The sequence below is a fragment of the Hemicordylus capensis genome, chromosome 16 (assembly GCF_027244095.1).
Source record: "Hemicordylus capensis ecotype Gifberg chromosome 16, rHemCap1.1.pri, whole genome shotgun sequence".
In the NCBI taxonomy this organism is placed as follows: domain Eukaryota; kingdom Metazoa; phylum Chordata; class Lepidosauria; order Squamata; family Cordylidae; genus Hemicordylus; species Hemicordylus capensis.
In genome coordinates, this window is record NC_069672.1 from 7983978 (window position 1) to 8009516 (window position 25539).

The 25539-nt window shown below is 52.6% G+C and overlaps 1 protein-coding gene across 4 annotated transcripts in view; it reads left to right on the forward strand.

Annotated features, from left to right (window-relative positions):
* VPS13D (vacuolar protein sorting 13 homolog D) overlaps positions 1 to 25539 on the forward strand; it is a 171515-nt gene that overhangs the window by 136714 nt on the left and 9262 nt on the right. For all 4 annotated transcript variants that reach the window (XM_053280941.1, XM_053280945.1, XM_053280944.1 and 1 more), the window contains 3 exons: positions 4194 to 4326; positions 5329 to 5524; positions 24472 to 24603. In XM_053280941.1, the coding sequence (XP_053136916.1) occupies positions 4194 to 4326; positions 5329 to 5524; positions 24472 to 24603 (461 nt within the window). The remainder of the gene's footprint in view (positions 1 to 4193; positions 4327 to 5328; positions 5525 to 24471; positions 24604 to 25539) is intronic.

Genomic DNA, 25539 nt, shown 5'->3' on the forward strand with positions numbered 1-25539 from the left:
AGGGCGCTCTTTTAAGGAACCCGTTTTTTGGTGCTGCGTCTCCACGTGGAAGTTGCTTTGCATTCCTGCACTGGGTGGGTATGTTTTTCTCAGCCTTCCAGTCTTTTGCTTGACTGGCTGGCAGGGTGGGAGGGAGGGTTTGCGTGCTCCCCGCCAAATGCAGCCCAGCGGACTGAAGTTAATTTTGTCGCCACGTTTTGTGAGACGGAGCACACGCTGCACCTCACACGGTGTGCGTGCAGGGGACCAGCCCCCTCTTTCTCCTTCGGTGCATACAACTGATGGATGGCTTTGAACCCTGGCAAGGGAACGTTTTGGTCGGACGCTCTGTCCCTTGTGATTCGGGGCATTCAGGAGCACACTGGCTTGCTTTGGCAGCATGTTGCTGTCTCTGAAGCCAGCGCTTTAGTCAGGAAATAGCCAACACAGAGTAAAAACCGACATACACAGGAAGCTGCCGTCTACCGAGTCAGACCACTGGTCCCCCTAGCTCAACATAGGGATGTGAAAACCGATTCGATATTGAACTGGTTCGTACACGAGCCAGGCCTGTTCGGATGCTCGAACCGGACCCGGTTCGGTCCGAGGTTGAACTGAACCTCTCGGGCTGGTTTTGGCCCAGTTCAATGGCGGCGGGGCGCGTTGTAAATAAATCCCTGGCCGCATCTCCAGGTAGTGCTGGGAGAGACCCCTGCCTGAAAAAAACGTGGAGAGCTGCTGGCGGTCAGTGTCTAGGGTTGCCATATTCTGGCTCTCCAAATCCAGGTGCCTAATTTGCGTATGGTGTAAATTGGCTTGAAGATCATTTTTGAGCAGGCTGCGCATTTTGCCCCGAGACTCCGCTTCTACAAGGGCTAGAGCTTCGCTTTCTTCTGTGAATGAAAGCTGAAATCCAGGCGAATCTGGGTGAGATGCTTAAAATCCGGGTGAAACCCGGAATTTCGAGGGGCATGGCAACTCTACAGTGTCCAGTCAGATGGTCCGCCTGTCCCTCCCTGTGTACGTGATACGAGGCATCCGGGGGGGGGGCCTTTCCCCTCCCACCGTGACCCACATTCCCAAATAGGGAGAAGCCTGGATCAGGGCGTGGAAGGCTGAGCAGAGGGCCTGCTTGCTGGAAACCAGGTTGCCTTGCCTGGGCCTTCTCCCTCCTTCCCGGAGTCGAAACCTGCCGGGCGTGGGGAGAGGCATTTCAGCTGCCCTCCTTCTCCAGCCGGTTCTGCGATGGGCCCTACCCGCACGGCGTTTCAGACATCTCCCGTTGCAGCGTGCCCCCAAACCCTTTGAGAAGATTAGAAAGGCGGGGGGGGAGCATGCCTCTTCCCCCCCTTCCCCCCCCCCAAAAGTTATCTGCTAAGAGTATTAGTTGTTTAATAAAGTGGAGCTTGCCCTCTCCGTGAACCCGCCCGGGACTCTCCGATTGGGGTCATTCCAAGTTCAGGCGGTGGACTTTGGACTGCCTTCTGTATCTGCCAGAGCCGGCCGGCGGCTCCTGCCGGGATCATTCATCCAGGCCTGTAACACAAACCTGTGGCCCGCGTGCACCTGCCGGGCTGCTTCACAGGAGGTCCTGCGGGGGGGGGGCTGTGCTCCACATCAGGCATCAACGGAGCTGCAGAAGAGGGGCTCCCTCCCTCCCTCCCTCCCTCTCTCACGGCCGGGATCCTTGGCCAGTTGAGCATCCGGGTAAACTGCTCTCTAGGGGACTTCACGGATGACTCAGTGCTATTAGGAACATAGGAAGCTGCCTTCTACCAAGGGACCGTTGCTCCATCTCGCTCAGTATTGTCTTCACAGACTGGCAGCGGCTTCTCCAAGATTGCAGGCAGGAATCTCTCTCCGCGCTCTCTTGGAGATGCTGCCAGGAAGGGAACCTAGATGCTCTTCCCAGAGCAGCTCCATCCCTTGAGGGGAATATCTTCCAGTGCTCACACTTCTAGTCTCCCTTTCACATGCAAACCAGGGTGGACCCTGCTTAGCAAAGGGGACAAGTCATGCTTGCTACCACAAGACCAGCTCTCTTCCTGATAATGACTCCTGATACCTTTAATCATTATCATATATATCATTATATATCCTGATAAATCCTGTGGACGTATCTCCAAAGTGTGTTGAACTCAGAACAACATAGACCCTTGGTCCGTCTAGCCCACTATTGTCTACACAGACTGGCAGCGGCTTCTCCCAGGTTGCAGGCAGGAGTCTCTCTCAGCCCTATCTTGGAGATGCTGCCAGGGAGGGAACGTGGTACTTAGATGCTCTTCCCAGAGCGGCTCCATCCCCTGAGAGGAATCTCTTCCAGTGCTCACACATCAAGTCTCCCATTCATATGCAACCAGGGTGGACCCTGCTTAGCTAAGGGGACAAGTCATGCTGGCTACCCCAAGGCCAGCTCTCCTCTCAAACACACGTGGTGTGTGTTTGACCATCCAGACTGCTCTTCTGGGTAAATCAGCTCAGTTGGATTGGGAAATGACTCCTTGTAACAGAACCCTTCAAACGATTGTATCGGTGTAAGTCAGGGGGTGTGGCCACTGGGGTGGGCGTGGCTCCAAGGCGGGTGTGGCTCCGGGCGGGTGTGGCTCCGGGGCGGGCGTGGCTCTAGAGGCTGCCATGGAGTGACTATATCACTTGCCTGTGAGCCTCCACCCCCTACAGAACGTGGAGGCCTGTTGAGTATCATGGGAGGGGGGGGGCATCAGCAAAATGGAGGGGTTCAAGACAGAATTTACCTGCTGAATTCCCAGTCCGTTTACAGTAAGTATCCTGGACGTGGGAATTGCGTCTGTGGCTTGATGTAGGGTGGAGTGGAAAGAGAGGATGTGCACCCCACTTAGACTCAGCTCCCTACACTATATGGGGAAGTTTAACAATGGAAGTGTGGGGAGGGAATCCCCCTTTTTTCTTTTATTTTTACGTTCCAGAAGTTTTTGCTCAACTCTCGAGCCAAAAAATGCTCAAGTTCAGGGCTGGCAGATGTTCCTTTTAACAACAAAACGTGTCCGCAGTGTGTGTATTGCAAAGCTTTTGTCTATTTTTGTTGCTTTTAGCAGTTAAGAATAGCCTTGACATTTTATTTTTTTTAAGCCACAAGGCAAACTTTTAAAAAAAAGAGAGAGAGAGAGAGAATAAAGAGAAGCCTGTCACACTGGCAACTTCTGCTTTGAAAAGTTAACCCAGAAAATCATAAGATCTTTGTGACTATAATCTTGTGACTATAACCTGGTCGTGGAGAGGAGAGCTGGTCTTGTGGTAGCAAGCATGGCTTTTCCCCTTTGCTAAGCAGGGTCCTTCCTGGTTTGAATTTGAATGGGAGACTAGAAGTGTGAGCACTGGAAGATATTCCCCCTCAGGGGATGGAGCCGTTCTGGGAAGAGCATCTAGGTTTCAAGTTCCTTCCCTGGCAGCATCTCCAAGATAGGGCTGAGAGAGATTCCTGCCTGCAATCTTGGAGAAGCCCCTGCCAGTCTGTGTAGACAATACTGAGCTAGATGGACCAAGGGTCTGACTCAGTATATGGCAGCTTGCTACATTCCTATGTTGTACTTCCTTGCCTTTTCTATAGCCATATGCTCCCAGCCCTTGCCTCTGGGCTTAGCTCTGGAATCGTAGATGCTGCCTGACACCACAGTACTAGCCCTCAGCGGCCCTACTCCAGGCAAAGCAGACAAAGAGAAGTTCTGCTGAGAATGGCTTATTGTTCTCCGGAGTCCCCATGCCTAATCCGAGGGCTGGATGTGGGTCTATTCCACCGCCTGTTGTGAAAGAGGCCTGGTGGAAGGGTTCAGGAGTCGGCTCCCCGCCAAAGACTCCTGCTAACTGAGCAAAGAGGCACCTTTTTAAAGTGGTGATTCCCTTCCATTTAGCAGGGGGAGAGCAACTGGCCCTATCCAACCCCAGCACAGCATCCCTTCAGTGGCTGTTGCTGGTATCAGCCTTGAATTTCTTTTTCGAATTTGAGCCCTTTGGGGACGGGGTCCATTTTATTTATGTATTCTTTATTTTTGTGTGTAAACCGCTTTCTAGTGTGCGCTAGAAATACAGCTGGTCTTGATGAAAGTGTTGACAATACTAAGCTGGATCTGACTCGGTAGAAAGTAGCTTCCTCTGTTCTTATGAGCATAACGTGTGAATGGGCCTTCTTTAATGTGGGTTTCCTTGTTCATCCCGTGGTATTTCTTGTCCTCCACCAGTTTGCTGGTTCCTTGTCGGATGGTTTGGGGAAGACGATGGACAATCGGCATCAGACAGAACGGGAGTACATCCGCTACCATGCGGCCACGAGTGGCGAACACCTGGTGGCTGGCATTCACGGCCTGGCTCATGGTAACGTATTCAAGAAAAGGCCGTGGGGCAGGTGCAGCTAGGGCTTCAGTTTTCCTCACAGGACTGGCTCAGGCATCTCGGAACCTCCATTAGAGCTAGGCTTTGCAGACATCCCTGAGCCTCCGGAACAAGTTTCCCCTCCCATCCAGGTTAGAATAAGCCAGGATTTGCCGAACCTTGGCTTATTCTAACTTACTTACTTACTTTTATTTATTTGACACATTTGTATACCGCCCAGACCAAAGCTTAGGTCTCTGGGCCGTTTACAACAAAACGATACAAACAAAACAAAATTAGAAGGTTAAAAAAACCAAAAAACTTGCTTCCAAGACCTGAGCTCGGTAACTCACTTCCAGTCTTGGGTAGAGTTCTCGGGTTATTTCAAACAACTGGGTTAGAATCGGCCTAGATTGGTTGGTTCAGACAATACGGCCAATGTTGCCTTATTTTGAGCCTGCATAGCACGGTGGGTCAGAGCATTGGACTGAAAATCGGGGAGACTTGAGCTCAAATCTCCACTCGGCCATGGAACTCACTAGGTGCCAGTCTCTTTTCTCTCAGCCTAACCTACCTCCAGGTGTGGAGGGAGGCCAGCAGCGGCCCAGGTTATGCCGCCACCGCGGGCCCCCCTAGCCCTGCCCCTTGTGTCTGACGCAGGGAGTGTTTGGCCACGCCCCCTGCATTTGACATCAGATGCAGGGGCATCATTTAGGAGTTTGATCAGCCAGCTCTGCATTTGCAGCGTGGCCAGGAGCAGCTATCCCTGCCTTTAAAAGGTGGTTCCTCAAGCTGTCTTGGTACATTACTCCTCAGGACTCCCCCCCCCCTCGTCAGGTATCATTTTTCACTCGTCACAGACTAGTAGACTCGTGGCTTTCCTCAGTCCTGACAATATCAATATTTATTTATTTATTTCATCCCGGGGCACTTTGAAGATATTGCCGCTGTTATTTGCCACTATTTTGATGATCTGCTACTTGGCGTCCCCCTTTTCTGCACCAGGTATCCTTGGTGGATTGACGAGTGTCATCACCTCGACGGTCGAAGGTGTGAAAACCGAAGGGGGTGTCAGCGGCTTCTTCTCTGGCCTCGGGAAAGGACTGGTGGGAACTGTCACCAAGCCAGTGGCCGGTGCTCTGGACTTTGCCTCAGAAACAGCCCAAGCCGTGAGAGAGACAGCCACTCTGACGGGTCCCCGGTGAGTTGCCCTTTTGGTTGCGTGTGAGCTTTGGCACCCAAGGTTTTTCCTGCACAGATTATCCCGGGCATTTTGGAAGCACAGGTCCATCTAAATATGGATTGGAATGGCTTTTGCTCGTATCGTTTCAGTTTTGGCCAGACTAGATTAACTCACGTGAGCAAGGAAGAGATTGCCCTCCCTTTTTCTTTCCCCTCGTCAGCAGCTGGTCCTAACGAGCCGGGGGGGGGGGAGGGCACCCAAGGAGGCAACTTGAGTTGTCCCTCCCTCTCCTGTCTCGCCCAAGAGCCACACTGCCTGCAGACCGGCCATTCATCAAGTAGAGCCATGCAGTTTACAGCAGAAAAAAGCCATTAATAACATAAGCATACCATTGAAATCGGTGCTCAGAATGGTCCTCTGCTCAAATTGGTTGCCAGACGAGGGTTTAAATTGTTGTCGTGTGTTGCGGAGATATTGAGTTGTGTTTTTCAAACCAAAAAACAGAAAGTTCTCAACGCAGTTTACCCCACAAAAGGTATAAGGGGATGGTTCCCTGTCCCCAAAGGTCTCAGAGTCTAAACGTTGTTGACCAAGGATGGGGGTCTCATTCACGTACCCAACACTGCGTCGTGACCTATGCAATCTGTATACTACAAAATTTGAGCCCAACATGTAATAGGCTCTGTATTCAAAGGCTATGATGCAGAGGTGGCATCCAGTACTCCGACACTACAGCCTCAAGGTGGAGGAGAGCTGGTCCTGTGGGAACGAGCACGGATGGGCCCTGTTGCTAAGCAGGGTCCATCCTGTTTTGCATTTGGATGGGAGAGTATGTGTGAGCAGGTTTCAGGCAGGGGTCTCTCCTGGCCCGATCTGGAGATGCTGCCAGGGAGTGAGCCTAGCTCCTTCCGCTCTCCCATTGAGCTCCGCCCCCTTCCCCTAAGGCAAGGCTAGGCAGCGTGGTTGAACTCCAACTCCTTGTGGCTGGGGATGATGGGAGTTGGAGTTCAACAACATCTGGAGGCCCACATTTGCCCTGCCCTGCCCTATGGAGAAGACCTTACAGCATTCGCATGGAGTCCCCCATCCAAATGCAAACCAAGGCAGGCCCTGCTTAGCAAGGGGGACTATTCATGCTTGCTGCCGCAAGGCCAGCTGTCCTCCCCAAATGGGACAGAGAACTGCAGGAGCCTCGCTTTTCTGCCCTGCGCGTTGAGCCTCGCTTTTCTGCCCTGAGCACTCTCCGCTGCTCACCACTCCAACACAGCCACCTCCCAAGTGCAGGCCAGAAGACAAAAAACCTGGGTTGTAAATGGCTTTTCCTTCTGTTGGCTGAACTCTGGATACCCCCTCGCGCTCCAAAGCCCAGAACAATTCATTCCTCATCCGGGTGTCACTTATGTAAGGCTCTCACCAGATCTGGAGGCATGAAAGAAATCACTTTTCTTTCCCTTTGAATCGTTTCAAGAGTGCATGACTCACTCGCCGCTCGGATGCATCCTTCCCCGGGTCCGGGTCGGTTTGCCCCTGGAGCGGGGGGCTTCCCCCCTCGCGCCGTTTTGGCACGCCAGGGCTGGGCTGGCTTTCGCGGAACACCTTCCGATGGGAATCTTGAATAACTAGAAAGCTGGGGCGGCCGGTGGGGGGGGGGCACTGCAGGACTTCTCACGACGCTTTCCCCCCACCTGGGACACAGAGCTTGGTGCGGAGATCTCAGCTGTAAAACTGGGAGATCAAAGGCCGCTGCGTTAATCACCGTCATCCTTGCTAGGAAGAGGCCAGCGCTCCACATGGTTTCAGGAGGCCAGCCTGGCTCCTTGGCAGGAACGTGCGGACGCTACTGGTGGGGAGGGTGGGGCCATCGCTCAGTGGCAGAAGGCCCCTGGTTCGGTCCCCAGAAGCATCTCCGGGGAGGGCCGGGGAAATCCCCGCTTTGATTCCCTGGAGAGCTGCTGCCAGTCAGAGTAGACAGTCCTGAGCTAGGTGGACCAAGGGTCTGACTCGGTATACGGCAGCTTTTTTTTTTTTCTTTTTTTAATTTAGTGTTATCTCATCATTATTAAAACAAAAATGAAATATCTAAAATGAACCAATACAAGACCAGCCTCACTGGAGGAGCCATAGCTCAGTGGCAGAGCATCTGCCGCGCATGCAGAAGGCTTCAGGTTCAATCCTTGGCAGCATCTCCAGGGAGGGCTGGAAAGACACATAAGAGCAGCCCTGTGGAATCAGGCCAAGGACCCGTTCTAGTCCAGCACGCCGCTTCACACCGTGGCCAACCAGGTACATCCGGATGTGCACGGAACCTGCGGTGGGGGGGGGGTTGAAGGCGGTGGGAGACCTTTAAGGGCGGGGGAGAGTGTTCTCACCCCTCCCGCCACATTCCCCCCACTGGTGCTGCTTGTTAAAAGGGTCTGGTGGGCTGGCAGTGTCTCTCCTGTTGCCTCATCGGACCGGAAGTACCCGACATGTGCATGCGCTAGTGTGAAGTGCATGCGTGCATGCGCCTGGCGTGCTCACTCGTACTTCCAGTCCGACATTCAATGGGGCAGCAGGGAGGTACGCAGCCACCCCACTGGACCCTTTTAACGTGCAGCGCCAGCGGGGGAAACGTGGCGGGAGGGGTAAGAGCACCCACCCCGAAAGGTACCTCGAACCGGTGGTCATTTGAACCGGTAATTACGGGTCTCCAAACAGGTTCGTGCGCACCCCGAGTTCCAAGCTCCCTCCCTGGCAGCATCTCCAGGATAAGGGCTGAGAGAGACTCCTGCCTGCAACCTCGGAGAAGCCGCTGCCAGTCTGTGAAGACAATACTGAGCTCGATGGACCAAGGGTCTGACTCAGTATATGGCAGCTTCCTCTGTTCCTGGGAAATGCCTGCTTCCGGGTCCCCATGGCTGCTGGTCTCGCCTCTTTCTGTCGGGACTGTCTGTAGCTGCCTTAAGACCGGCCTCTCCCCAGGGATCCCGTTTCGTCGCCTGCCTGTGAAATACATTTGCTTAGCGGTAATTAGAGCCTCTCGAAAGAAATCAGTCCCGCCGGGAGCTTGGAAGAGATAATCGAGGCGGGCGGGTTTTTTCTGCGAAGAGCGCTTTTTGTCCGGGAAGCCCATCGGTCCTAACAAGGCCCACACAAAAACTTGGCAGGGTTAGTTTCTCGCCAGCAGAGAGGCACCAGGCACCTCGCCGGCTGTCGTTACTGTTCCCGGACTGACGGCTGCGACATCGCGCCGACGCTTGTCTTTGGGGAGCCCATGAGGGGGCAGCGATTGCTGGCACCTGAGTGGGGGGCGCAGGGCATGTCCGTGCTTGCAGGTGTGTGCGTAGGTTGGCCCTGCTGCCAGACATCAGGAGCTGCCATATACGGAGTCAGACCCTTGATCCATCTAGCTCAGTCATGTCTGCACAGACTGGCAGCGGCTTCGCCAAGCTTTCAGGCAGGACTCTTTCCCAGCCCTACCTGGAGATGCTGCCAGGGACTAAACCCGCGACCTTATGCAAGCAAAGCAGATGCTCTAGCTCCAGCCCCTTCTGCCTCTGATTATCCGGGATGGGTATTATTATTATTATTATTATTATTATTATTACTAATTCGATTTCTATACCGCTCTTCCAAAAATGGCTCAGGGCGGTTTACAAAGAGAAATAAAACAAATAAGATGGTTCCCTGTCCCCAAAGGGCTCACATTCTAAAATTAGGATTTTAAAAAAATGAGAATTAAAATTCTCAATTAACATGGAAAACCACGATAGACATGGTACATTCATAGGAACCTAGGAAGCTCCCTTTTTCCGTGTCAGACCCTTGGTCCATCTAGTTCAGGATTGTAGACCCGTACTGGCAGTGCCTTCTCCAAGGTTGCAGGCGGGAGTCTCTCTCAGCCCTATCTTGGAGATGCTGCCAGGGAGGGAACTTGGACCCATCAGCATGCAAGCAGGCAGGGGCTCTTCCCAGAACGGCCCCATCCCCAAAGGGGAATCTCTTCCAGTGCTCATGCATGTAGTCTCCCATTCAAATGCAAACCAGGGTGGTCCCTGCTTAGCAAAGGGGACAACTTATGCTTGTTCACGCCGTGCTCAAAGTACTCAGCGGCTGCTTAGTAGACGATCACTCCCTCCCCCTCCCGGGAAACAGGATTTTGCACAGCTCCTGGGCCTGGCTAGGAGACCACTTGTACCCTTTTAATCGCCGTGTGAACGACCTCGTTAGGTGGTGGATCTGGACCTGTCTCTGCTAGTCCCACACTTGGGCCTGAGCACACACAAGCTTTCTGCGTGTGGGCCAGAGGCAAGGGAGAGCAGAAATAAAGTGGTTCCACAGCAGGACAAGGACTTTTGTGAGCCTCCATGGAGGTAGGGAGGCCATCATGGGCTTGGCTCCTTCTGTTCCACTGAAGGCATTGCACACATCAAGTGAGCAGATTTAGGCCAGACATTAGGATTTCCTAAATGCAAGAGTTGGACAGTGGAACAGTCTGCCTCATGCCGTGGTGGGGACCCCATCTTCACTGACAGAACCTTCTCCTTTTTCAGACAGAGCCTGGGGCAGCCGTCTGTCTGGGATGCTGTGGAACGGCGGTCCCCAACCTGTGCTCTTCCCGCTGTTGCTGGACTACAACTCCCAGCATCCCCGGCCACAATAAATTGTAGCAGGAGATGATGAGCATTGTAGTCCAGCCACATCCGGAGAACCACAGCTTGGGGAGCACCTCGGCTGCTTCGAGGCAGTCGCAGGACTCCCTGTCTGCGGCTGCCGCTTCCACTCCGGCCTGCCGCCACCCCCCGCCCCGTGACGAACAAGGAGGGCCGGGCGGGACCCCTTTTCCGGAAACCTGCCGTCAGGATTTCCGGCCAACTGTGTCCCCTCCACCCTGGATGTTGTGGTGGGGGTTGGCGTACCCAGCCGCCCCACTTTCTGCCGGGTATTAGTGGCCCCTGCGTTTGTGGCAGCAGCCGCCCCTGTTCGGCGGCACCGTTGTGCAAGTGGATTTGCGGGGCGGGGGGAGAGGCCGGGGCAGGCCGCGAACTTCCTTTGAACCGTCCCGTCTTAAGCAGGTAATCAGAGCGTTATTGTGTTTGTCTGTTATAAGTGATATGCTGCTGGGTTCAGGCGGAGTTCAGCCAGGAATCCCCGTCTCCGCGAGGCTGGCCGTTCATCCCAAGTTTGCCGGGGAAGGTGGCTGGGCAAACCCTTCGCAGGCTCCCCTCGGCACCTACCGTGCAACAGCCGGGCCCAGAGAAGTAGCGTCAGGGAATTGGAGGGAGATGCATCTCCCATCAGGGCAACAGGGCTCGTGGCTTCCCTTCTGTGCAGCTGTTAAGCAACCCGGCTGGAGAGGGCCCTGGGACCAAAAGTGGAGGCACCTCCTCCCCCTGCCATGTCCCCGCTGCAGAAGACCTAGGAACGCAGGAAGCTGCCGTATACGGAGTCCGACCCGTGGTCCGTCTAACACAGTACTGTCTGCACTGGCTGGCAGCAGCTCTCCAAAGGTTTCAGGCAGGGGTCTTTCCCAGCCCCACCTGGAGATGCTGCCAGGGATTGATGCCAAGCAGGTGACCTTCTGCCGGTGACCTTCTGCGTTTAAAGCAGGCGATCTGCCACTGAGCCACGACACCATCCCCTAAGGGGGGTATCGTACAGTGTTCGTGTCTAGTCTCCCCTCCACATGCAAACCAAGGCAGTCCTTTTAGCAAAGGAAGCGGCCCTGTTAACTGGGCAAAGAGGCGCCTTTTCAACATGGTGATTCTCTTTATTTCGTCCGAACAGCATGAAGTGCCGCAGGCCCCAGTCACATGTATGGAGCCTTTCGCTTCCAGGTATGTCCCGTGCGGCCGACCGCCAGCACCGGTTTCCCAGCGCCCTGGCGGCGACCAGCCCCTCGTCCCCAAGAGGAGGGCGGGCTGCGCTTGCCGCTGAAATCAGCGAGCCACAGTGCTCCGGAGCCCGGGGCCTGCTGGGACGGGGTTTCCACTCGGCTGTCCTTTTGCCCTTCCCCTGAACTCGCTTCCTTTCAGTCCTGAGCAAACAGTCACTGCCTGAACTAACAACCTCGCCGTCCTCCCAGGCACGTCTCGCTTACAGCCCCAGACAAAAGGAGGCCCGCGTGGGCCGTCCCGAGCCCAGGAATGCAGCTTCGGGGTTCGCCGCCATAAATTTAGCCCGCCCGACAAAAAGGAGATAATCTGAACCTTCGTGACGATCTGAAAGCGGGGAGGGGTTGCGTCCCATTGATTGCGGTCTGGCGCGGCGCCAGGCCCCGGGCCTGACCGACAGTTGAACCGTATCGTTAAGGCGTGTAATGCCGCTCGAGTCTTGTACGGCGGCCAATGAGTACATATCCGCAGGGCAAAAGTTTAGAAGGTGTGGAGGCTGGCCTATTTAACCCTCTCACGCTGCCTGTAATGTATCCCGCGGCCACTGCGAAGCGGCTGCTTCGGGCCGAAAGGACGGCGACCTGCCATGATTCGTCTCTTCCTTTTGCTCCCCAGTCCGATCCAGAAATGGAGGCTGGCTGCGGAGAGCAACCTTCGATGGACGGCCAAACCCCAGGCGCTGCTCAGGGTTCACCTCAGATTTTGGAGTTTGGCATATAGGAGAGAGGGGAGGTGGTGGGAGATGGGGTGCCCTGACACCGCCGGGGAGGAGAGCTGGTCTTGTGGGAGCAAGCATGACTGGCCCCCTTCGCTAAGCAGCTTCTGCCCTGGTTTGCCTTTGAATGGGAGACTACATTCAGTATCTTAACCGTGCTCCATCTTATGTATTTAGAAGATCCTCCTTATGTATTTAGAAGATCCACCTTATGTATTTATAAGATCCACCTTATTTATCTATTTATTACTTCTCTGTGTAAACTGCTTTGGAAACTGTTGTCCAAGCAGTATATAAGTACTTGTTGCTGCTCTTGCTGTTGCTCCTCGCATGTGGGCACTGTAAGATGTTCCCCTTAGGGGATGGAGCCTCCCCGGGAAGAGCATCTGCATGCAGAGGGTTCGAAGTGGCTTCCCTAGCATCCCCAGGCTAGGGCTGGGAGAGATTCCTGCCTGTAACCCTGGAGTAGGCGCTGCCAGTCTGGGTAGACGATACCGAGCTAGATGGACCAGGGGTCTGACTCGGTATATGGCAGCTTCCTATGTCCACAAGGGCTGCTCAACTTGGGCCCTCCTGCAGATGTTGGCCTACAACTCCCATAACCCCTGGCTATTGGCCACTGTGGCTGGGGATTGTGGGAGTTGTCATCCAAAAAGAGAAATGTGGAGCAGGCTTGGTGTAGACCAGGGATTCTCAACGTTGGGCCCCCAGATGTTCTTGGACTTCAACTCCCACAAACCCCAACCAAAGGCCACTGGGGCTGGGGATTATGGGAGTTGAAGTCCAACAACATCTGGGGACCCAACGTTGAGAATCCCTGGTGTAGACAATACTGTCTGAAAGACCAAGTGTCTGATTCATTATAAAGCAGCTTCCTATGTTCTTCTTCCCAAATGGCCATGGGATGTATTGAATTTCCAAACGGAGTTCCATGCATTCCCATGTCCCTCTGGGAAGGAATCGGGGCTTTTCAGTGGGCATTCCCTGTCTTTCATTTTAGTACATTCCCTAGAGCAAGGGTTCTCAGTGTTGGGTCCCCAGATGCTATTGGACTTGAGCTCCCATCATCCCCAGCCCCAGTGGCCTTCGGTTAGGGATTATGGGAGTTGAAGTCCAATAACATCTGGGGACCCAACGTTGAGAATCCCTGCCCTAGAGCATCTGCTTTGCAGGCTGAAGGTTCCGATCTCCCTCCCTGGCAGCATCTCCAAGATCGGGCGGAGAGAGATTCCTGCCTGCGACCTTGGAGAAGCCGCTGCCAGTCCGTGTAGACAATACTGAGCTAGGTGGACCAAGGGTCTGACTCAGTAGAAGGCAGCTTCCTAGGTTCTGGGGCATTTGCAGCTTCTACTGCCCAGTCAGGTTTCAGGCAAAAATGCTGGATCCACTTGGTGCAGATTTTGCACTCTGCTGAGGGTAGAGCCAGACAGCAGTGTTCCCTCTAACAGGGATCCCCAGATGTTGTTGACTACAACTCCCATGATCCCCAAGCAAAAGCCATTGCAGCTGGGGATGCTGGGGATGGTAGTCAACAGCCACTGGGGGTCCCTGTTAGAGGGGACACTGCCAGGCAGCCCTCACCAAGTCTGTGCCCCCTCCCGTAGCTCCCATGGGTGCTGGTCATGCCAAACAGGATTTCCCCACAGAATTTCAAAACCCCACATCCGATGGGCAAAGCTGCCAGGGGACGAAGGTCGTCAGCATGTTCACAGAAGAAGAAAATGCCCTTGGGGTTTTTGCAGTTGACTTTAAAAGTTTCCGAGTGGTTGAAGGCAGCGCGGAAGCAGGAAAATGTGCATCTCTGGCTCGATGGTTTTGTTTCCCAATCAAGTGCGTGAGATTCGGCGGGGCAGTGAGTCAGCCGAGGGAGCAAGTGAGTCGCTTAAGCTGCAGTCTGTTCCACTGAAATCTCCAGGGGGTTATTCGGAGATGGCTTCATGCTGCAGTGTAAATGTTGAGCGAAGCCTCTTCGAATCACACTCGTGGCATTGAGGGAAGCAGCCCCTCCCCTCTGCTCTTGGGTTTTGTTTTGAGGCCAGTTCACATCGCATGCCTCCATGTTTTCCTTCTAGCCAGTGGTGGGGTGAGAGAGAGAGCTTTCTAAAGCGCTATATCTTCATTTCTAAAGAGAGTATCCCTCTTATCATGCTAATGATTCTAGTCAGTAAAGGCAAAGTGTGCTGTTGAGTCGGTATTGATTCCTGGCGCCCGCAGAGCCCTGTGGTTTTCTTTCGTAGAATGCAGGAGGGGTTGACCATTGCCTCCTCCCACGCAGTATGAGATGATGCCTTTCAGCATCTTCCTATAACACTGCTGCCCCATATGGGTGTTTCCCATAGTCTGGGAAACATGCCAGTGGGGATTCGAAGCAGCAACGTCTTGCTCGCTAAACAAGTCATTTTCCCGCTGTGCCATTCGGTCACTATTCTACATCGATGCCTCTCCTTATTTGCTCTGGCGTGTTCAGAAAAAACTCCCTTAAAGCCAGCATTTTGAAAACCCAGGAATACACCAAGATAAGCTAGAATTCGCAAGACAAAGCCCGATTTGTGTGTGGAGTGGGCCCAAGGATCTCGAAGGGACTTCGGGGTATGTTTGGCCAGTGTGTGAATGCACACGCTCTCTTCCGGAGGAGATTCGGGGTAACGTCCCTGTCTGTAACGGCTCCAGAGGGCTCTTTTCTGTAGGGGTTGTTCAAGAGATCCTTTTTGCAGTTTATTGTGGGGAGGTGACCTTTGGAGGTGAAGTTGAGAACGGCAGAGTGGAACCGTGTCGCACTGCACAGCAAACATTGCTTCATCTTTTCCAACCTGATTTCTCCAGTGGGGGGCGGATATTTACACACGGAGAAGGAAACAATATTGACATTTTCCGCGTGACCGGCCTGCGTGCACACAGGGCAGACTCTGAGTCTGGTACTGCCGGGTGTTCTTTAGCCTTGATCTCACTCTGTCCCTGATCCCTTTTATCATTGTGCCACAAAAGTGCCCCCTCCCGCCTTTTCCAGCTGCTTCACGGTGCCGCACTTCCTCAAACATTCGTCAGTTCTGGGGCTGCCGAGGGCATGAAATCTGCTTTCTTTGCAAGAAGATTCTCCCCAAGAGGTGCCTTTTTAAAGTGGTGATTCTTTTTCTTGTGCAGGGACGGGGAGCAACTGGCCCGATCCGTCCCCAGCACAGCATCTCTCCAGTGGCTGTTGCTGATGTCTAACTTATGCTAATATTATAACGCCCTTATACAAATCTATGGTGCAGCCTCATTTGGAGTACTGTGTACAGTTCTGGTCAGCATATCTTAAGAAGGACATTGTAGAACTGGAGAAGGTGCAGAAGAGGGCAACCAAGATGATCACGAGCCTAGAGCACCTTCCTTACGAGGCAAGGCTATGGCATCTGGGGCTCTTTACTTTAGAACAAAGACAACTGAGGGGAGACATGACTGAAGTCTATAAGGTCATGCATGGTGTAGAGAAAGTGGATAGAGAGAAATTTCTCTCCCTCTCACATTACACTAGAATCAGGAGTCATCCCATGAAATTGATTGCCAGGAAATTTGGGAGGAACAAAAGGAGGGACTTTTTCACACGACACATAATCAACTTGCGGAATTCTCTGCCACAAGATGTGCTGACAGCCAACAACCTGGATAGCTTTAAGTGGGGTTTAGATAATTCATGGAGGATGGGTCTATCAGTGGCTACTAGTCTGGTGGCTATAGGCCACCTCCAGAGAGACACGATGCCTCTCAATCCCAGTTGCAGGGGAGCAACAGCAGGAGAGAGGACATGTTCTCACTCTCTTGCCTGTGGGCTTCTTGGAGGCATCTGGTGGGCCACTGTGGGAAACAGAGTGCTGGATTAGAAGCCTTGGGCCTAATCCAGCAGGGCTGCTATGTTTTTGTTTCTTTTTTAGATCGTCAGCCCTTTGGGGACAGGGAGCCATTTTATTTATATCGATGTAAACCGCTTTGGGAACTTTTGTTAAAAAGCGGTAGATGAGTATTTGTCCTAGCTGTCGAGTGCTAGAGGCTTCTGGCCAGGGGTGTATCTAGTGTAGGGCAGGCAGGGCACATGCCCCGGGCACCACTTGAAGGGGGGCGCCATTTTTCAAAATTAAATTGTTTTTTTAAATGGCTGCCAAAACCAAAATGGCCACCGTGCATGCCCAAATGGCCTCTGTGAGGCCCTAGGCCTCACTTCACCCACCAAACTGTTCATTTCCAACTCCAAGCCCGTAGAATGCACGTAGTAGCCACCAGCCATCAAAAGTCATCCATTCTCCATTAAGGACCATAGGAAACTGCCTCCTACTAAGTCCAACTGTTGGTCCATCTAGCGCACTGTGGTCTTCACAGACTGGCAGCGTCCCCAAGGTTGCAGGCAGGAGTCTCTCTCAACCTTATCTGATCCAGTTTGCAGCTCACAGATTCACCGTGATCCCGCTTAAGGTGCTGCCCCTTCAGGCAAACGGCACCATGACCACGATTGGGGGTGACTGACAGAAGAAGTGGGGCTTCTGCGGTCCCCACTGTAATCAACTTTTCCCCTCTGTAATCAAGAGTGCCCGGGGTGCTCATAACATCTGAAGGGGGCTCTTCAGTCCTCCCCAAAGTATCTTTATTTAATGCCACAGCTCAGCCCTTTGAGTGTAAGGTGGTGTTTTTAAAAACAAGAGCTTCTGGAGCATGTGCAGATGGCCGTTAGCTCACCCCTGAGAATGCGCTGCAAATCTTCACAGAGCTCTTGGGGAAAAGGCTGAGTTCTCGTGGGCTGCTTTGCCTGGTCTAGAAGGTGAAAGTGGAGTCAGCGAAAGGTGAAGCCGCACACGGTGGCGAAGGGTCAAAAATATCATTCTGGGTTTCCCCTCCGGAAGACTGCTTCCTCTCTCCTTGCAAAACAGCCTTTTCCTCTTGAACAGATAACAGGTTCTTACAGGTTCCGCGCCAGGAAGACAGGTTTTCTTTGTGCAAATCTTTCTACAGATGTCTCTCTCTCTCTCATTTTTTCTTTTTCTCTTTCCTGGCAAGGACAAAAGAATCATTGCCTATTTGGTGCATAGCCGAGGCTGGACAATGGTAGCCCTGCCGATGTGGCTGAACTGCCACTCGCATCGCCATGGGATAATGGGAATTGTAGTCCTGCCACATCTGGAGGGCCAGGTTTGCCCAGCCCTGACATCGAACCTCTTTGGTCTCTATTTGTCACTCGAGATGTGCTTGTTTCCTTGAAGACCACAGAAAAACGGGCCATGACTGATAAAAACCTGAGACGTTTATAGGAGCACCGAAAATGTGCACGCCGTTCTGGGCAGCTTTGCTGGTGCTTCTGCATATACAGTCATCCTTTGCCAATCACGGTTTTCAATATATGTGTATAGCATACAGTATGGTGACAGATCCTGCCAACAATGACCCAAGTATCTGTGATTGGGGTGGGGTTTTTGGTGATTTGTGAGGGGGTTCAGAGCACTGTTCCCTCTAAGGCGCTCGCAAGTTTTTGGATGTCCGCTCAGTTCATTTGAGATCCCACTCAGGTTGAATGAGAAAGGCCCCACTCTGCATGCAGGTGCACACACACTGCTTTGATCCTGCCACCCAGAACAAAACTCATTCCGCACACAGTTGGAAAAGAATTAGAGGGACCACTGGTTCAGAGGTGCGATCTGCTCATTCCTCTTGGCAACTCTTGGCGATATTACAAGGTTTTTTGTGATTTCTCAGCCCCCCCCCCCCCCCAATTGTAATTTTTGCTTTATTTTAGGTCCTTTTGCGGTTGTGGTTTCCCTAACCCCGTTTCTCCTAGGTTTTAAAGCCTCATCAACTGCGAATTTGCCGGTGGCGAGGTTTTGCCAGAACGGAACCCTAGCAGTTGGCGAGGAATGACTATATATATATTGCAGCTAGCCGGGAATTCCTTAAGATCTCGGCTTTCCTTTGGGGAAGGGAGGAGATAAAGATACATTTTTCTACCCACCCTGAGATACAGAAACAGGAGAGATGATGTGAGGCTGGATCACTGAAGGCTTGAAAGCAAGGAGACCAACAAAGAGACGCCCATCCTGATGGCTGGGCAAAGCGCTAGGAACCGAGAGGTCTGACTTCTTGGCTTTTTCGGGCTGGGCTTTTTGTTCTTGAATCTGGGCATCTGGAACGAGAGCTATTCCTGTCCCTTCCTCCAGATGTGTCATTCATTTATTTGTTTGTTTATTTGTCGTGGTCGTATTCGTATTTATTTTTATATTTATTCGTATTTGTGTTTTTATACCTGATTTGTACATCTCTAGGTGGTGTACATAGTTTAGAACCCAATATAAAACGGAGTAAAAATAGTTTAAAATTTTACAAAACACCGTACAAACAGTCCGATAAAAGCCAACTAAATGGTTTAAAATTGGTTTCAGTTGCAAGCCTGCGGAAACAGGTGCGTCTTGAGAGTTTTCCTGAAAGCAAACAGAGAAGGAGATGCTCTTATTTAATCAGGGAGCTGGTTCCAAAGCCCCGGGGCAGCCACAGAGAAAGCCCCATCCCGAGTCAACCACCAAATGAGCCGGCGGCAACCAGAACTGGACCTCTCCAGAAGATTGTAATAGGCGGCAGCATCTCCAGATAGGGCTGGGAAAGAGTCCTCCCCGAAACCCTGGAGGGCTGCTGCCAGTCAGTTCATTGAGCTGGATGGACCAAGGGTCTGACTCAGAAAGCAGCTGCATATAGGAAAAGAGGGCAAGAAAGACCAATTCTGGGCAGAGACCAGCAGCAAAGACGGAGCAGACCCTCTTCTCTCCATCCTCCTCACTGGACTCCTTTCACCTGACCCCCCTCTGCCCCCGCCTTCGGCCCGCCTGCAGATCTTAGCCTACAACTCCCATCATCCTTGTCCCGTGGCCCCTGTGGCTGGGGATGGTGGGAGTTGTAGTCCCTGCAGTAGCCGGCGGGCCTAGGTTGTGCAGCCCTCGCTCAGACCATCGACTTCTGATACTTTACACAGCACAAATGCGCCGGACGCTACGATTCGCCGTGGCAGAAATGCATCGGACGGCACGATACAGGGTTCTGAGATTCGGGAACGTTCCCGGGGTGTCTCTGGCTTGTTTTAATAGCCGGTGTGCTTCCGGGAGTCCGGCGACGGGCCCACCTTTGATCCGGCCCTGTTTCTTGGAGCCAAGCCGCCGAAGTGCCAGTCTTGGTCTGAACAGTGGCGCTCTGTGTGGCCGGCAGCTCGGTCCCCCTGGCGAGGCCGCTGTTCTGGGCCTGTGTCCTCACCCTGCATTCAGCAGCCCTCTTCCCCGCTGCGATGGGCGGCCAGGGGGCCATTCCGCCCTGGTCTTGCCTTTTGTGTGCCGATTAAGAGCAAATCAGCCATTGTGTGGAGCGCTGAGTGGAGCTGAATGTGGCACAGATGTGGGCGCGGCACCCTCCGTCCCGCCTTCAGCGCCTGCTTTGCGTCTCGTCAGCGCGGCTCGTTATTTGCCGGACGTAACTGGAGACAGCCGTGCGGCTGGTGAATTGAAGCGGGCCAGGGGGGGACCGTCCAGGAGTGTGGAATGCGGCTTGCTCTTCCAGACCAAACACTCCGATTTGCCAAAAGCTGGCTTTGGTCTCCAATTAATGCCGTGCGTGTTAACATCAGCAGGACATCGCTGAGAAGGCAGCTGACCTCCTCCTGAGCATCAAGATGAGATGCTTTTATTGGCCAGCCCGAGCATCCTGGAACAAGAGAGCGAAAAGTGGAACATAGGAAGCTGCCATATACTGAGTCAGACCCTTGGTCTATCTAGCTCAGTATCATCTTCACAGACTGGCAGTGGCTTCTCCAAGGTTGCAGGCAGGCATCTCTCTCAGCCCTATCTTGGAGATGCTGCCAGGGGGGGAAGTTGGAACTTTCTGCCCTTCCCAGAGCAGCTCCATCCCCTCAGGGAAATATCTTACAGTGCTCACACTTCAAGTCTCCCATTCATATGCAACCAGGGCAGACCCTGCTTAGCTATGGGGACAAGTCATGCTTGCTGCCACAAGACCCGCTCTCCTCTCTTGGGGGGGGGGCTTCCTTTTAGAAGGGAGGTGTCCTCGGCACCTGCTTGGGACCATCATGATGATGATGATGATGATGATTTTAATTCAATTTCTATATCGCCCTTCCAAAAATGGCTCAGGGTGGTTTACACAGAGAAGTAATAAATAAATAAGATGGATCCCTATCCCTCAAAGGCTCACAATCTAAAAAGAAACACAAGATAGACACCAGCAACAGTCCCTTGAGACACACATGATCCCCTGCAGTTCTCCCCACCACCCGCCTGAGGATGGGCATGGCACACAGGAAGCTGCCTTCTACTGAGTCAGGCCCTTGGTCCATCGAGCGCAGTATTGTCTGCTCGGACTGGCAGCAGCTCTCTCTCTCGAGTTTCAGACAAGAGTCTCTACCTGGGGATGCTGCCAGGGAGTGGACCTGGGACCTTCTGCATGCAAAGCAGATACTCTGCCGCTGAGCTATGGATGCTTTGATGAAGCTGCCAAGTGGAGTCAGACCACTGGTTCATCTAGCTCAGTATTGTCTACTCTGACTGGCAGCAGCTCTCTCTCGGGTTTCAGGCAGGAGTCTCTCCTACCTGGAGATGCTGCCAGGGAGTGAAGCTGGGGCCTTCTGTAGGCAAAACGTCACCAAGCTGTGTCAGATTCCTACCAAAAACATAGGCAGAGTCAGGCCTTTGGGCCCTTGAGCTCCGCGGATTCCTCCCCCAGCTTCAGAAAGCCGGACCTTGAACCGTAGCCCGCCTGGTTTCCTAAAGAGTAACCTGCTTGCTTTGCAAAATGACGGTGGTTTTCTGCTGGTTGAGGAGAGCAAAAAGACCGGATTTGACGAAGACGTTGCAAGCCCAGAATCTGAACTGCCACAAGAAAGATGAAGTTGCCCGGATGCCATTTGGGTCCCTCTGAGCTCCAAGCTATGTTTGTTCCTTGCGCAGACTTCTTAGAGCAGAGGTGGGCAAACTTGGCCCTCCAGCCGTTCAACTACAACAGCCATCATCCCCAGCCACAGTTGCGGCCAGGGGTGATGGGAGTTGTAGTTCAACAGCCGCCAGGTTTTCCCACCCCTTTTCCAGCCACATGTGGCCGGAGTGGCGGTTCCCCCTCCTTATCCCATCCCATCCCTCCCCAGAATGTTTTCCTTGGGGCAGAAACCATGTGCTCTGGGGGATCGTATTTCTGTTAGGTAGAGCCCTGCAAGATATTCCCCTTGCGGGGGATAGATCCACTCTGGGAAGAGCACCTGCCTGCTTGGATGCAAAAGGTCCCAAGTTCCCTCCCTGGCAACCCCAAGTTAAGACTGAGAGAGACTCCTGCCTGCAACCTTGCAGAAGCCGCTGCCGGTCCGGGTAGACAATCCTGAGCTAGATGGTCTGACTCAGTATATGGCAGCTTCCTATGTTCCTAAGACTTCTGCCATGGAAATGCACAGCTTGGGGCTTGGGGGTTAGGCCTTCACTGGGAGACGTGTATGGGTTGGATCCATCCCCTAAAAAGCAGCCGCTGCAGAGAAAACCGTAGAAAAGTTTGGTTGGTTATTTGGGTTTTTTTAACATTTATTTCCTGCCCTTGCTTCAAGTGTACAGAGTGGTGCATATTTATCCTCACAACAACCTTGTGAGGTAGGTTAGGCTGAGAGAGAAGTGCCTGGCCCAGAGTCACCCAGCAAGTCTCATGGCTGAATGGAGATTTGAACTCGGGTCTTCCCAGTCCTAGTCCAGCACTCTAACCACTACACCGCTCTGGCTCTTAGAAGCTGTGCCCCAGACAGGGTGGGTGTGGATGGTCATATTTACTTGGTTTAGCTGCGGCAATGCAGCATTTCTGGTGTGTGTGTGTGTGTGTGTGTGTGTGTGTGTGTGTGTGTGTGTGTGGTGTTGGTTTTTTAAATTCAGCTGTTTTCCCTCAGTGCGACGTTTCTGCCTAAGAATACGGTACCATTTTGTTTAGCCCCTTGACACCAGACATATTATTATGCAAAGGAATAAAACTGTGGGACAAACCATACAAGACAAGAACACAGGTGTGCCTTGCGCCATTTAATCAGGTTGCAGATTTTTTTCCCCCCTCCTATTTTTATACCGCCTGATGTGTCCATCTCTAGGTGGTGTGCAGAATTTAAAACAATATTTAAAAATCAACGCAGATTAAAATATACGGAACAATAAAAACAGTAGCATAAAGCAGAAACACAGTTTAAAAAAAAAAACAGTAGCATGAAACAATTATTACAACAAATTATTAAAGTTTATCATTTTAATTTTAGAATTTTAATAATTTTAATAATTGGTCTTCCATTGTTTTTATTGTTTTTTTGTGTATTCTAACCTGTGATTTTAATGTTGGCATCTGTACACTGCCTAGAGATTTACATAACAGGCGGTACGAAAATATGATTGATAGATAAATCAGTTAATAAAATTAGCTCTAGTTAAAAGCCGGCGAGGACAGGTGAGTCTTGAGGGCGAGGACAGGTGAGTCTCGAGAGTCTTCCTGAGAACAGACAGAGAAGGAGAAGCTCTGATTTCAGCAGGGCTCACGTTCCAAATTTGGCTGTGGCTGCAGAATTTGGATCGGGCCGTTGCTTGGTTCGTTTGGCCTTGTTGTTAAGAGAGGGGGGTGATTCGGAGGGAGATGTGCCCGTATCGCCGTCGTTTCGGAGAAGAGGCCAAAAGGAGAGAGGAGAAGGCTGGATGGATTAGTGGGCGGGGAGTGGGGGGGGGGAGCTGCACTTCATAGCCAGAACTTGTGTTGCCGAAGCGAGGGGGTTGCGGCGTACGGGGGAGGAAAAGACCCTCTGGGGAGAACATCTGCAAGAAGCCAGTCAGTCTGGAGCAGAAAAACTCGGGGCAGGGATTGTCCCATTTCTGCAGATCAAACAGGCAACAGCAGCCGTTCTGTCTGGAGGAGGGGGGAGAAGGGGGGGCAACGAAACACGAAGGGCGCGGCCGGCACAGCTGTACGTTTCGGGGAAACGACTAGGGGCGGACAGGCCAGCGTTGGTGGTGGGGGACAGAGGGGGGAGGGACGTCGAAGAACTCCCCCCAGGCAGAACTCGAAACGATGTCCAGGGAAGGAAGAAGCCTGGTCTTGTGGTAGCAGGAATGACTTGTCCCCTTTGCTAAGCAGGGTCTGCCCTGGTTTGCATTTGAATGGGAGGCTTCATGTGAAAGCATTGTAAGAGATTCCCCTCAGGGGATGGAGCCGCTCTGGGAAGAGCAGAAGGTCCCAAGTTCCCTCCCTGGCAGCAATGCGCTGTGCATCCTGCTGGAGTTGGACGCCTCTTTTTTTTTTTCCCCTTTCGCTTTCTGTGACAAACCCATGTGATTCTCAGAGCATGGCATGGACTTCCATATGGGTCATACGTGACCATGGAGGGTTGACTTTGTACCTGATCACCATCAGCCAGTATAGGATGGATACACACGCAGAGACATGCTCACTTCAAAAGGTAGCTCACAACGGAAGTTAAAACAGGAATTCCCCACCTTGGATAACCAAGTGTTGGACTCCAGATCCCATCACCCCTTGTAGCAGGGGATGATGGACATTGTAAGCCACCATCATCTGCAGACCCCTAGGTTAAACCCCTAGATTAAATTAAGTTTAAATGTAAAGCCCTAGATTAAAGCCCTAGACTTAAATTGTTTTAAAAATGAGTTTTGTGTTAATATTTTAGCTGCTTCTATTTTATGTTCTTATGTTAGTTAAAGTTTGAATTGACATAGGAACATAAGAAGCTGCCATCTACTGAGTCAGACCATTGGTCCATCTAGCTCAGGATTGTCTACACGGACTGGCAGCGGCTTCTCCAAGGTTGCAGGCAGAGAGAGGAATCTCTCTCAGCCCTGTCTCGGAGATGCTGCCAGGGAGGGAACCTGGAACCTTCTGCATGTAAGCATGCAGATGATCTCCCCAGAGCGGCCCCATCCGCTATGGGGAGTTCCTTCCAGTGCTCGCACGTGTGGTCTCCCATTTAAATGCAAACCAGGGTGGACCCTGCTTAGCAAAGGGGGCCATTCATGCTTGCTACCACAAGACCAGCTCTGGGCTGAACTGGTGATGCAATACAAACCACCCTGAGCCGTTCTGGGACGGGCGGCATCGAAATGAAATGGAATAAACGGAAGCAACCAGTTTGTCGAAATACCGACACAAGGCCAGGAATCTGAGAATTTGGATCCTCTCGTCTCTTTGGAAGCCAGGGCGGTGCGCCCGGGTTTGCCTCTCTGAGGCGTGCTGTGCTGTGGGTCCGAGACCCCAGGGGCGCTTCCCTCCCCAGAGCTAGGTGCCCCCCAAGCTGGCCACCTTCCCCGAGGCCCTGTTCTAAACGGCATCTCGTATGTGATTGGCAGGACCCAGGCGGAGAGAGTGCGGAAGCCGCGGTGCTGCAGGGGGCCACAGGGACTCCTGCCCCAGTATTCGGAGGGCCAGGCAGAGGGGCAGGAGCAGCTCTTCAAGCTGACGGACAACCTGCAGGATGAATGGTACGTACCACACTCCTTGGCTGGGCTTTGCCGTGTCGCTCTGTGGCTGGGTGGGCGAGATCAGAAAACAAGCCCCTCTCGCCTTTTCTTCCGTGCATGGCTTAGCAGCACGCTGGCAGCATTCACATTTGTGATAGGGAAAGGGGCCTCATCTCCTCCCACAACACCGTTAAATCTGTCCGCATATGACCTTGCTCCTCGCTCCCTGTGGCAAAAATGATGCAAAGACCTTCACCCGAGGTCCCAGTCCGTCTCCTTGGCCTCGATTCCAGCTAGGGTTACCCACAGCCCCTTATTAGCAGGGACCTCCCTTCTTTCAGCCCCAAAATTGCCTGTCCCTTGATTGATTGATTGATTGATTGATTGAGTGCCATCAAGTCGGTGTCGACTCTCAGCAACAACATACATAGATTCTCTCCAGGATGATCTTCTTCAACTTGGCCTTTAAGGTCTCTCAGTGGTGCATTCATTGCTGTCGTCATCGAGTCCATCCACCTTGCTGCTGGTCGTCCTCTTCTTCTCTTTCCTTCCACCTTTCCCCAGCATTATGGATTTCTCAAGGGAGCTGGGTCTTCACATAATGTGTCCGAAGTAGGATATTTTGAGCCTGGTCATTGGTGTCTCGAGTGCCTGTCCCTTATGGGATGCCATTTGTCCCTTATTTTCAGCTAATGGCAGGACTGCTCAACTTCAGCCCTCCTGCAGATGTTGGCCAGCAGTTCCCATAATCCCTGGCTATTGGCCACTGTGGCTGGGGATCATGGGAGTTGTAGTCCAGAAAGAGCTGGGGGGCCTAAGTTGAACAGGCCTGGCTAATGGGAAGAACCTCTGGCTCAGATCAAACCAGTCCTTTTCACTAATGATGAAATAATTAATGAGCTCCAATTCCTTTCCCTTCTTCCTCCCTACCAACTGTCCCATATGGGGGGCATTCAC